At 36.4% G+C, this 12,789-nt stretch overlaps 1 protein-coding gene across 7 annotated transcripts in view; it reads right to left on the bottom strand.

Moving 5' to 3' along the window:
* Positions 1-12,789, bottom strand: part of METTL15 (methyltransferase 15, mitochondrial 12S rRNA N4-cytidine) — a 366,840-nt gene that overhangs the window by 191,123 nt on the left and 162,928 nt on the right. For 6 of the 7 annotated variants that reach the window (XM_061151088.1, XM_061151106.1, XM_061151078.1 and 3 more), the window contains 2 exons: positions 12,209-12,400; positions 6,817-6,995 (listed from right to left, as the gene is read on the bottom strand). In XM_061151088.1, coding sequence (XP_061007071.1) covers positions 6,817-6,995; positions 12,209-12,400 — 371 coding nt within the window. Of the gene's footprint in view, positions 1-5,718; positions 6,532-6,816; positions 6,996-12,208; positions 12,401-12,789 lie in introns of those variants that run through there. The other variant, XM_061151116.1, reaches the window with a different exon arrangement.

Genomic DNA, 12,789 nt, shown 5'->3' with positions numbered 1-12,789 from the left:
CAAGTTATCTAGTCTCTTTGTGCTTTAGTTCTTCATCTATAAAATGGGGATAAAAATATTACTTGCCTTATGGGTAGTCATGAGGACTGAGTTAATAACTGAAAATAATTTAGGACAGTGTCTAGTATTAGTTTAAAAAGTGTTAGCTAGCATTATTATTATTATTAAATTAGGATTAGGCCACAGTCACTTGGGAATAGCATTTCCTACGTCCTATTTGGTACTTCAAACTGAGCATAACCAGATTTTTCAGAAGGAAGATTTTCAGGTTTTCCTTTCCTCTTTTTTCCCCACATTTCATTTCATTCTCTTCTGAGTTGAACTTCTCGTACAGAATGTCTCTGGGAAAGATTACTTATTAAAATAAGAAATAAGTTTACTTATGAAATGTCATTTGATAATTTAGTTGGCATGAAGTTACCATACCAATACACACAGTGTATAACAGATTGAACTCCAGAAATTTAAAATGACAGAAGAATAAGTGCATTAACATAGGCAGTAGCAAAGACAGCTATGACTCACTGGCAAACCATCCAAATTCGACTATAGATTTGACCATACCATTTTTAACTAGCATCATAATTGAACTCTTGGACATTTTCGTTTATTTCTTATTATGGCAACATTACTAAAAAGGAGTGCTTTTTGGGAAAGAAGGAGGAAGCAACACGTAGGCTATTAAAACAACAAAGGAATGGCAAACCAGTCTGATCAGTTTCATCAGGAAACAGTTTATGTTCCACTAAAATTTGATGGCAATGACTTTCTTAATGAATGCTTTATTTATGTTTTACTTTTAAAATTTCTCTCTGAATTAACAAAAATTTGCTGGAAAAATGTAATGATTTCAAAGGCAAGTTGAGGCCTAAGCCACCAATGTTACTGTGGAAAGATACACCTTACATGTACCAATGGAGAAAAGAAGGACTATTTTTTATAAAACTCATGTACCCTCTCATGTAACCTCTAAAGAAAAAACAGCTTTGAATCACACTATTTGCTCATGGACAGGAATTCCGGGGTAAAAGACCACACTCAGGGATCTAACTAGTGCACTTGCTCTCTGGATCATCCAAGTACTGGACAAAGAGAATAAATTGCGTAAAGTGTATTTACAATTCAAAATTCACAGTGAAGTGAAGTTGCTCAGTCACGTCCGACTCTTTGTGACCCCGTGGACTGTAGCCTACAAAGCTCCTCTGTTCATGGAATTATCCAGGCAAGAGTACTGGAGTGGGTTGCCATTTCCTTCTCCAGGGGTCTTCCCAACCCAGGGATCAAACCCGGGTCTCCCACATTGCAGAAGGACACTTTACCATCTGAGCCACAGAGAACTTTCACAGAGAACTTTCACAGAGAACTTTCCAAATATGATCTCCTTTATTGGTCATATTAGGAATTAGCTATCCCTCTCTTCCAGACAAGAAAATAAGTTTCAGACAAGATAAGTGACTTATTTAAGTTCACAAATCTAATAAACTGCAGAAGCAGAAATAGAATTTGAGGAATTTTGATGCCATGTCCTAGGGAGTCTCACCTATCCCTAATGATGCTTTAACTGATATTGAGGACTTTGATGCTTAGGTTCACTGCTCTTCAACATGAAGGGCAGAGTACAACTGATTCTCAGTAATAGCTAACAATTTATAATTGTTTTTCCTGAATTTTTATTTTACTTTGGCTGAGAATGTACACATCTTTTTATTGACTTATTGGTTCAACAAGCAATCATTAAGCTCTGGCCATGTACCCAGTACATGAGTCAGAATAAAGGTTACATCAAAATGTTAACCAGGGAATAATGTCTATACGTTTAATCAACAAGGATTAGACATATCTAAGAAGCTTCTTCCCACCCGCCTTTTCCCACTGAAAAATTGATAGTATAAGCCTTCTGTCAATGTTTGATAATCAATGATTAATTATATATTTTGTGAATTTGAATTCAAATCCCAAAGACCTGAAAAGTGATCAGCATATTTCTCTGATTTTTGCATGAGCTTGGAAACTCCAAGTGAACTTCAATATTCATTTAAGTAAAATATGATTAATAGGATTAACATTTGCTAAACAAAAATAAAGATAATGATCATCATAAATATTATTCACTGTCACCATAAATATTATTCACTTCCATTTCAAGATGAGAAAGATGCAGCCTAGAACTGTTCAAGTTTACACAGAAAGCAAGTTGTAGAAACAGGACTTGAACTAAGATCTTTACATTAAGCTAAATTTAATAGTTAAGATTAAATGGTCATTTTTTCCCCCTTTGATGTGTCCAGAGAATTGAAAGAGAAATGCAATAAAGAATAGCTCTGTATGAAATATGAGCAGTTTACTGAGGAAAATTATCAGACTTTTTTTTTATTCAGAGATATCCAGAGCCAAAACCATTTTAAAGCCTACACAAATCGAATATACATTAATTCTGCAAAATCTAGGCCATGGCCATTTTGTCAAAATTAAATGCATAAATCTTTTTCCTGAAGAGCTTGAGTAATTTTATATGTACCATTTCTCATCTTTAAGATTCTTAATTAGTAAAAATATTGCACGAGTATTTTTTTTTCTCTGAGTATCCCAAAATTATAAGGGAGGGTGATGTGTATTTTCTAATTTACCTGAGTACTTTAGTATTAATGTTAGACCATTTTGGTATGGGAGATTCATTGTTTCCATTTCAACATATAATGCACATAAAATTTTTTAAGATATGTTGAATTCTACATTCAAACTAACCCCAAAAATCTGTGTGTATTTTGCATATATGACACTTCTCAAATTAGAGCAACTACATTTCAAGAGCTCAACAGGCATATGTGGCTAGTGGCAACTATATTAGACAGTATAAGTCTAGGGGAAAAGACAAATAGTAAGCAAGAGACAAGAACAGCACAAATGCTATGACAATCTAGCATTGCTATGGGAGCAAAAAGGAGAGAATCTCAACTAATTTGTGTAGGACTGGGAAAAAATTCCTAAAGGAAGTGACATTTCAACTAAGCTCAAAAGAAAGAGCTGACATTAGCCACAGGAAAGGGTAGGTGTAGGGAACTTTAGTGGAGGGAACAACTGTATATGTGTTATTTATATGAAAATTCCTGGCTATGAGTTTTAAATAGTGTGTATAATCAGTGAAGTCTTCCAGGTTGTTTTTGGAATTATCTTACAAATTACTGACTTGGTAATTTACAAAGTAATTCATGGTAGTTGTAAGTGTTCTGTTCCAACTGAAAGCCCCAAATCTGTCTTCTGGAATGCCCATGATTGGGAAAATACTTGAACTGTAGTTATTTGTACTACCAATGGCACTAGGCTTAAGGTTTTATAAATACAGCTTAATCACTTGAATTATTGTATAATTCCGCTAAGTATATTGTGACTAGAAGAGTGGTGGTCTTTCTTGTTGTGATAGATTATTAGTTTATTGAAAGCAAAGGAAGCAATTTAAATTTTCATCTATATATGGGTTTTACTATGTGTCAGGAACACTGGCATATTTCCCAAAGTGCTTGATAATATTGAACATATTCAGCATGAATTTATGAAGAACCAGAAAAGACATTCAAATATAATCCTGCATATTACAGCCTGATAAAATACAGGCTTGTTAAATAAAGATATTGCTTAGGAATTGTACCAGGTTGAACAGTGTCCCCCAGAGTTCATGTCCACCAGAACCTTGTGAATGTGACTTTATTTGGAAATAAGAACTTTGCAGAGACAATCAAGTTAAGATGAGTGTGTACTGGGTTAGGGTAGGCCCTGTATCAAACATGACTCATATCCTTATAATAAAGGAAATCTGGACACAAAGACAGATGCGCAAGAACACCATGTGATGATGGTGTGGCCTGTAGACTTAGTGATGGATCTACAAGCCAGGGATCACCAAGGACTGTTGGCAACTTCCAGAAACTAGGAATAGTCAAGGAAACATTCTTCCCCAGAGCCCTGCTGCTACTTTGGTTCTGGACTTCTGCCTTCCAGGACTGTAAAAGCATAACTTTCTGTAGTTTTAGGCCATGCAGTGTGTGGTGCTTTGTTACAGCAGCACTACGAAACTGATACAGGGAACTTCCTGGGCTTTCCATTGCTTCCTCTATCTCCTGTAGGAAGCAGCTCTCTTAAGAGACTTCTGTTTAAAGGACTTGACAGATTAATCCCTTTCTCTACTAAACAAATTGCATTCTACTCTCCAGTGTTCCATACAGTCCTGCTCCCACCAAAGGAACCACAGAACTGTTTGCTTACAGCCCAGGGCACTTACTATTGTCAATACATAATTTAATGAAACATCACATGAATGGGTGAAATATGAATGCAAAAGGCAACACAGCTGCTGTTTCCATGAATACTAAGTTAGAGACTTTGGAAAACTTTTCTCTTATAAAGGTAAGTCACATACAAATGCAATCAAATTAGATGTGGTGAGGTAATTATTAAGACAAAAATAATGAAAATCAAGAAAATATGCTCATTCAGATTGCTTGGCAGTATCTTTAAATTCTTATTTCATTTTAGTAAAAGCAAAATTAGAGCTTATAGAATATATGCCACAGGTGTGGTTTATGTAAGAATATAGAATATATGCACAGGTGTGGTTATGTAACATATATATATATATATATATATTCTATAATTCTCCACTTGAATCAACTTTTTCTATGAGCCACACAATCATAACTTCAGACTATAATAAATAAAAGTGTTACAACTATCAGTACAAGTTTCTAATACCATGTTTTTATTCTATCACTTATTAGGCTGTAAGTTTCATGAACATAGAGGCTATCTGATTTGCTTCTCATTCTACCTTTAGTATTTAGTAAAATGCCTGGAATATAGCAGCCTCTCCCAAAATATTTTTTGAATAAATAAGCACAAAATGGAAACCATTTTTTTCTGTTTTTCCCTTCTCCAAAGAATTATATCATCATCAATAAAGTTGTATTATACGGGCTGATATAAGCCATAAAAATGGATTATAAGGAACTCAGGTTTTCAATGGCATTTACTAAAATGGGGATTTACCTACACATACATGAAAATTCTCATGTTTATATCATTTGTCATAGCCAAAACATGCTTTTCACAACATGATTTTTCTGAAAATACTTAAATTGTTCCTATTCTACAACTTCATATAATTTCTAATGAATACCATACTGTTATTTCCCCAAGTTCATAGATCAGAGTTCTGAGACAGAAAGGCTAGCTTAATTTCTTAAAGGCAGAGTCTCAATGATGCCTCAAATTCATGACCTTTCAAATTCGAGATCTGATGTTGTCACTGATTAAGTTGTACCATTGAGGATACTGCTCACCATCCCTTGACTTGGTTTCTTCAATTATCAGATGAGGTTCTTTGACTGGATGGTCTCTAGGATGCCCTCTAACCCTGAGTCCTCGTTTTTCAGCACCGATAGTTCTGGATTTTCTTATTAATAAAAGATAAAGTGACTTCTCACTGCTCTCCTTTCCAAAATGGAAGACAGAGAACACAGCTAGTTAATGACAGAAAGGATAAGGTGGAGATAGATGTGTTAGTGCGTATGGAGTAGGAAAAAGGGAAGGGACAGAAGATAGGGTGAATGTGATGTCAATCTGCTGGCAAAAATGCTTTGGGGGAGAAAATCATGGAATATTTTATGTCCACATAACCCACAAGATTTTACTCTTACTTGCTGCAGGAATTTCAGTGGTTAAGCCTTGAGGTATATAGCAAAAAATTGGTCTACTCTTTGTATTTTATGATTAGTAGCTAAGTAGAACATAGTCTTATTAACTAATGTTACAGAGCAATGGTTATAGGATCTCTAAACCTTGATCTTAGTGAATTTATATGGTTTTATTCCTTAAACTATGGATAATGTTAAGATAGAGGCAACTAAAACTAGGTTCTTTTTACAAGCTACCCAAGTATTCCTTTTTTCTCCTTCTTTAGCTACTTAAAGTAACTTACTCAGAACTTTTGAAAAAAATCTTATTACCTTTGGTAAATAAAAATGATGTAGGATTTCAGATGGTCCAACAAGATGAAGAAATTACCACTGGGATTCTGTTAAATAACTGCAGGAGTTGTATTTTTGCCTTGGAAAACTTTCATCATGGAACACAGCTGTGAAACAACTTTGGCTTCAAACAGAAAGGCTGTAATAAAGCGCCTCCTAGCTAGACTTAAGTTCAAGAGGTTTATAGTGGCAAAGAGCAGAAAAGATGAAATGTTTCAATAAGCCCCTCAGGCTGATTTAGTTAGCATTCACAAAGTGGAATAACCTATACATCACATACTCTTTGTTAGCTGGTTGTTTAGAATAGATGTATGAGTCACTGGATTTTATTTTAGCAGTTGGGCAATGCAATTCTCCTTTTGCCCAAAATATTAAAATGCAGAAATATAAAACTAAGAGAGGTAATGTCAGATCTTATACAGGATGCTTATCAACCACTGTGATGGATCGAGAAATTCTTCTGCTCCTGTCACTCCACATTTCGCCTTGGTAGGCACAAATGATAAACCACCTCATGCAAAAGACAAAAAAATTCTATTATTAAACTAATCAGCAAACTACAGAATATTTTAAAAAACTGTTTGTGGGAGAGAGGTGTTGGAGGGGGGAGGCTTGCAAAACCAAAGAAAGCTGGCATAAGAGAAGATAGGCAAGATTCCACCCTGCATGATTTCAAGTACAAATAAATCCCTCTGGGACTTCAGGGGATTTATACACACACACACACACACACACACACACATATGTATATATATTTTTTCTTCTCTCAGACACTGTTTAGAATTAATGAGGGTACCTGCAACAATGCTGGCAAGCTGCTGGGTTCTGGTGATGGGGTAGAGGCTGCGTGCCTGAACAATTGCTGAAGCGATTTTCTTGGCATGCTTCTCCTCTCCGTATGTTCTCAGGATGGATGCAAGTGCCTGTTGATCTAACGCATTCACAACATCAGCTGCGGTGGGCATATCAGGGTACCTACGCACAAGAAGGGTCAGTTAGTTCACTGATGTCAGTTGTCATTGATAAGAGGTAAAACTTCATAGAACTGAGATCAAGTCAGGCATACACACATAGTCTAAGAGGGCTTCTGAAGCGTTTAAAGTCACAGACTGAAACCTTACACAAATGAAACAGATTTTTCATTTCAAATACCCATGATTATAGAAGTCGGACTGTGTGTGACATTCAATAAGGTCCAGGGCAGCAGAAAGTTAAAACACTTTATTAGCCTTTGGTTCAGAAAGAAATTATTGCTTATGATGATTTCTCCTAATCTAAAATAATGGAAAATATTTCAGATTTAGTTTGTTCAAATTTAAATTACTGTTTGAATTTATTTTTTTAAGTATAGAAGATACAAGGCTTACTGACTGATATTTAAATGAGTCTGTATCTCAGGAACGTAACTAAATCTAAGAACGTAAAGTAACCTACTACTTATAAGAGGGTACAAATTAAATTCAGAAAGTCTAAATAAGAAGATGCTGCTGGTCAGTTTTCTTCACAAAAACTAGAACAACCTTAACAGTAATAACATATATTACTTCAAACTGTTAACAATACTGGCGTACACACTCATGACAAAAGTCACCGCGGGGTAAACCTGATAGTTAAACAACACTGAACAGGCCTAGATGGTAATTTCAGGTGGAGGAGATGAAACAATTTGACCTCTGGTCAAATAAGAATAAATTATAGTAACAGGAAAAAACATTCACTTTGTCAAGTCATTCCAATTTACTTTACTTTAGGGAAGTGGGTCAAGGAATGGTAAGTGTGAGCTGAGATCTTAATTATTAGACAGACAGCTTTGCTAACAGTACAGTTCTTGCTCCTGTAGTTACTGTGTTGGACTGATTGTTGGTACCACACTGTAATGACTTTAAGTAATGAAGATATGGTAGCTTTAAGACCTGACTGTCAATCGGAGTGGGGTTGTCAACAAACATCTGAATCCATAAATATGACACTGCAAAAAACAAACAAAAACACCAAAACAACACTGAGCCTTGCTAACACGTCTAGTGCCTCTAGGAAAAACATTTTATTGTTGTCTTTGGCTTTTCCCCTATATTGCCATGACCGCCATATCTCTCTTTCTCTCCTTCTCTCTGCATGCATGTGTGCAACCTTATTTTCCAGATCCTATTACTCTTTTTTTCTGACTGCCATGGTACCCCCAGATCAATGAACATCCTATAACGTGGCCTATTTCCATCCAACACGCTTTGCTCCTTCAATAATGGCTTTAAGGATAAAGATTTAGTCTGTAGAGTCAGATCAACCTTGATTATAATCACAACTGTGCTACTGACATTGTGTATTTGAACCTACTGGAGCCTCAATTCCAACCTGTAAAATGAAAGTAACAATGCTTATCCCACAAAATTGTTGAGAGAACTAAGGGTTCATGCACTTACAAAATAGACAGCATGGTGCCTGGCACAGAGAAACTCAATGAATGTCACTGTCCTTTAGAGATTTTCTATTCCTAGATTTTCCAAATGTCATTCTTGGCCCAACCAAAAAATTCCTGTTAGATTTTTACCTAGCTGTTAATTCAACTGCCCAAACCACCAAGCGTCAGAATGAACCTTCTTAGTGATGATAAATTTAGACTCATAGCGTATTTCCAGTTCTACCATAGAATATATGTCCAGTTCTACCAGGAGAATCCTATGATTAGTATGGATGCACCTAGAAGTTTTTTTTTTTTTTTAACCTTCTACTGTTGAGTAAGAAAATTAAAAGAGCATTTTGCTCAAATACAGTTCAGTGGATAATAGGTATGATTTTATTTTACTGTCATGTTAACACTGAATAGTGGTGTAGAAGTTTCCATAGGGCAAATGAGGCAAAAGGGACAATATTCTGGAAAACCGACAGGCTGCTAGGAGGTTTCAGACGTTGTTGTTGTGTTGTGTAGTCTCTGTGTCCAACTCTTTTGCAACCCTAAGGACTGTAGCCCACCAGGCTCCTCTGTCCATGTAATTTCCTAGCAAGAGTAGTGGAGTGGGTTGCCATTTCTCCCAGGGGATCTTGCCAACTCAAGGATCAAACTGAAAGATTGTTGCTATGAGCCATGAGCGATGCCAGGATTCTTGGCCTCTGGAGGAGAAGAATTCGATCAGGGGCCAATGAAGAGGCTTGATCGCTCAGAGCTTTTGTGTAATAAAGTTTTACTTAAGTATAAAAGACACAGAGAAAGCTTCTGACATACATATCAGAAGGGAGCAGAAAGAGTGCCCCCTTCCTAGTTTATAGCAAGAAGTGATATACCTATTAGTAAGCTGCAAATTAGAGAAAGGAAATGCCTCAAAAGTGAGAGTGGCACCAGACCCCTCACCCACAACATGCATTCTGAGATAGCCCTGGCACCAGGTGAGTCATCCTGGGCCATGAAACAACTGACATGAATCTTGAAGAAAGGCAGATTTCCAAGCAAATACATAGTTCGTTAACATAGCTTAAGAAAAATATTTCCATAAGAAAAATGCATTGGTTACCTCAAGGTTTGAGAAAAGTTAAGTTCAGGTGGAAGCAGGTAGTGGCAACAAGAATTTTAAAAGAAACCTTTTAATTTTGTATAGAGAAAGGGGAAAAATGCCTGACACTTGTAGTTTGTTTCCTCCTGCTGCTTAAGAGAGTGAGAAAGAAAACGTGCAGTCTATGACACTTGCAGTCTATTTCCTCCACTTGGGGACCCCTAGCCATCCTGCCTGTAAGCCTCTCAAAACCTGCATCTTCTGCATTGCAGGTGGATCCTCTACTGCTGAGAATAGGCATTCAAATAGTTAGAGAAGCTAAGATACAAAATCTTTCCTTCCAAATTGAAAGTTATGAGATCTTGTCATTCCTCCAGAGATTACCTGCTTACAAATTACTACACTTAGGAGAATGTAAGTAGCAATCTATTCATTACCTTCTAGTGAAGAATGCAACTGACAGCAGAGCTAGACCTAGATACAAGTCCTTGTGGCTGGGAACTTCTTTCTTCTACATAAGAACTTATTATAATCTGAAAGCTATTGCTGAACTTGGGATAGTACAGAATAAACTATACTATAACATTCCACTGTTAAATAGCAACAGGTTAGGAAAGCCTCTTGTATCCATCTTCAGCACAGGGAAATACCAGCTTCGCTTTCAGGATTTGACTGGCCAGATTTATTGACTTGGACTCCCTCTTCCCATAATACCACTTAGATTAGCATTAAACATATTTTCATCTCTAACTTTCCTTTTTCTATCAAGTCATGTGAACCAATTTCTCCTTTCTGAATGCCATGTAATTCTTTCAGATCTGTTAACATATCTGATTAGCCTATGCTATCTACCTGGAAGCCATCCTGCTTTTCAAGATATATTTGCTCAATACTATTCTCATCTATTGGAGAAGGCAATGGCACCCCACTCCAGTACTCTTGCCTGGAAAATCCCATGGACGGAGGAGCCTGGTAGGCTGCAGTTCATGGGGTTACTAAGAGTTGGACACAACTGAATGACTTCACTTTCACTTTTCACTTTCATGCATTGGAGAAGGAAATGGCAACCCACTCCAGTGTTCTTGCCTGGAGAATCCCAGGGATGGGGTAGCCTGCTGGGCTGCCGCCTATGGGGTCGCACAGAGTCGGACACGACTGAAGTGACTTAGCATTCTCATCTATTACATACTGATTTAGAGTTTAATTCTCAAGGGCTTATTTTCATGTTCTTAGGGGAGAGCCTCAGAAGCTCTCAATTCACAGACTACAGCTGGATGATGATTTTACATTAACAATATGGGGATTTACTACTACTAACTCAAAGCTTTGTTCATTGTATTTTATTTATTTATTTTTCTTAGCAAGACACAGGAACAGCAGAAATTTGCTTGACATTTTATTACCTCTGCCCAACAACCTCAATCTCCAAACATGAGAAGATATTTGACCTTTACTATTAGTCACTGGTCTTTAAAGGATTTTTTATTATTTTCTTTTATGATCACATTCTTCATTCCATGAATGCCAATTTGTGTAAAAGAAGGTATAAGGTGCAGAACAAAAAGGTTCCAACAAGTATAGGTCACACTCTAAGTTAGCAAGTCATAGCAAAACATGGGCAACAGTCTATGTAGTCTATGTGTGAATAATTTCCAGGAGATGAAGAAGTCTGTGGGGGGAAAAGTCAAAGTCAACTCAATATTACATTGTTGACTTAAATTGGACATTAAACTTCTCATATATAGGTCCTTCTGACAGACTGGAAGAAATGTTGAAAAATCTATTTGTTTCAGTACAAATGTTTGTGCAGGTCTAGGACTGAAGATTAGTAACTGAATAGCTTACAAATTTAGATATGAGAAAGTCCAATGTTCTTTTTAGAAAGTAAGCTTCACAAATATATGGACCATGATACATAATTTGGTGGAGGGGTTGCATAAAATGAGAAAAAAAAAATGTTTAAGCCTTGTTGTGTAGATACAGGCTATTCAGTTCCTGGGCCAGAGTTGGGCACAGAGACAAGTGCTAATCTAAGCTTTTAAAATTATTTAGATTTAAAAGAAGTTATTCCATACTCTCCTAGTTATTTAGTATATATTACCTATTTAAATGACGGAAGACAAATGTAATTCCAAGGTGGTGAGGAATGAAGAAGAAATGGAAAGCTGTCTTACACATAGCACTATGTCTGATTCAGTACCATAAATTTTAGATTCTCTGGAGAAGGTTGGATCTTTGTGACAATACAAGAAACAGCACAGAACACACAGTCGCTGACCTCTGGAATCTTGCCTTTTATGCAGTAGTCAAAAGAATATGGATTAAGTATAGTCCCTTTTACTTTTCACAAAAGGCATAGTTGGGTCTGCACCAAAATGCAACCATTGTTTCTGTATCAGATTTATCAATATTAGAAGCCTAAAAGACCATATTGTATCTGTAAAAAGGAAAATCAATACAAAAGTTATCCTCTGCACTATTTTGTATAAAGACAGCAATGATTTTTCTTTTAGAATCCCAAATCTAGTGAAAGACTAAAGTCTATAATGAGTAGCAAACAAAACTGATTTATTATGTATGGATGGTGTTAGGTGTGGGCGTGTTATGGGAATTCTACAGTCTTAAAAGGAAATCAAATTCACAATGTTTTTTGAGAAATTGATTTTTTTGCTGTGAGGAGAAAAATGCTTTATCAATACTCACCTGTCACCATCCATTCTCATGTCCAAGGGGCCGTCCTTCCGAAGGGAAAAACCTCTTTCAGGGGTATCAAGTTGCATGGAGGAACACCCAAGATCCAAAAGAACTCCATCCAAGGTCCCTGGCTGTACTCCAGCTTCCATTAGTAAGGCTTCTGCCTGGCTGAACTGGCCTAGGATGGCTCGGATCTGTTTACTGGGAGTAAGACCAGGAGGTGGAAAAAACACTTCTGTTATATTAAAGTCTTTCTGAAGGCCCAGGATCAACGAAAGGGTGCACATTCTACTATTAGCTTATTAAACCAATATATACTTACTAACTGCCAGTCACATACTTTGCACTATATAAAGACATTTGGATAAGGAAACTGTATCTTTGGTTTCAACATCAGAGGTGGGTTAACATAATTTTATTCCTGCTAATGAACACAATTTATTTACACCTGTGTGACGGTATATAAGTTCATGAATTAGAAAAATTTCCTTGTCAGACCAGTCCTTTTATTTTTTTCTAAAAAAAAAAAAAAAAGTTCTTAAATCTATGGGTTAGGAAACATGCCATTCCATCAAAGGAATAAACCCTTG

The sequence above is a fragment of the Dama dama genome, chromosome 1, assembly GCF_033118175.1.
Source record: "Dama dama isolate Ldn47 chromosome 1, ASM3311817v1, whole genome shotgun sequence".
Lineage (NCBI taxonomy): Eukaryota > Metazoa > Chordata > Mammalia > Artiodactyla > Cervidae > Dama > Dama dama.
The sequence above is the reverse complement of the archived record's forward strand: the minus strand, read 5'-3'. Positions and strand labels throughout refer to the sequence as shown.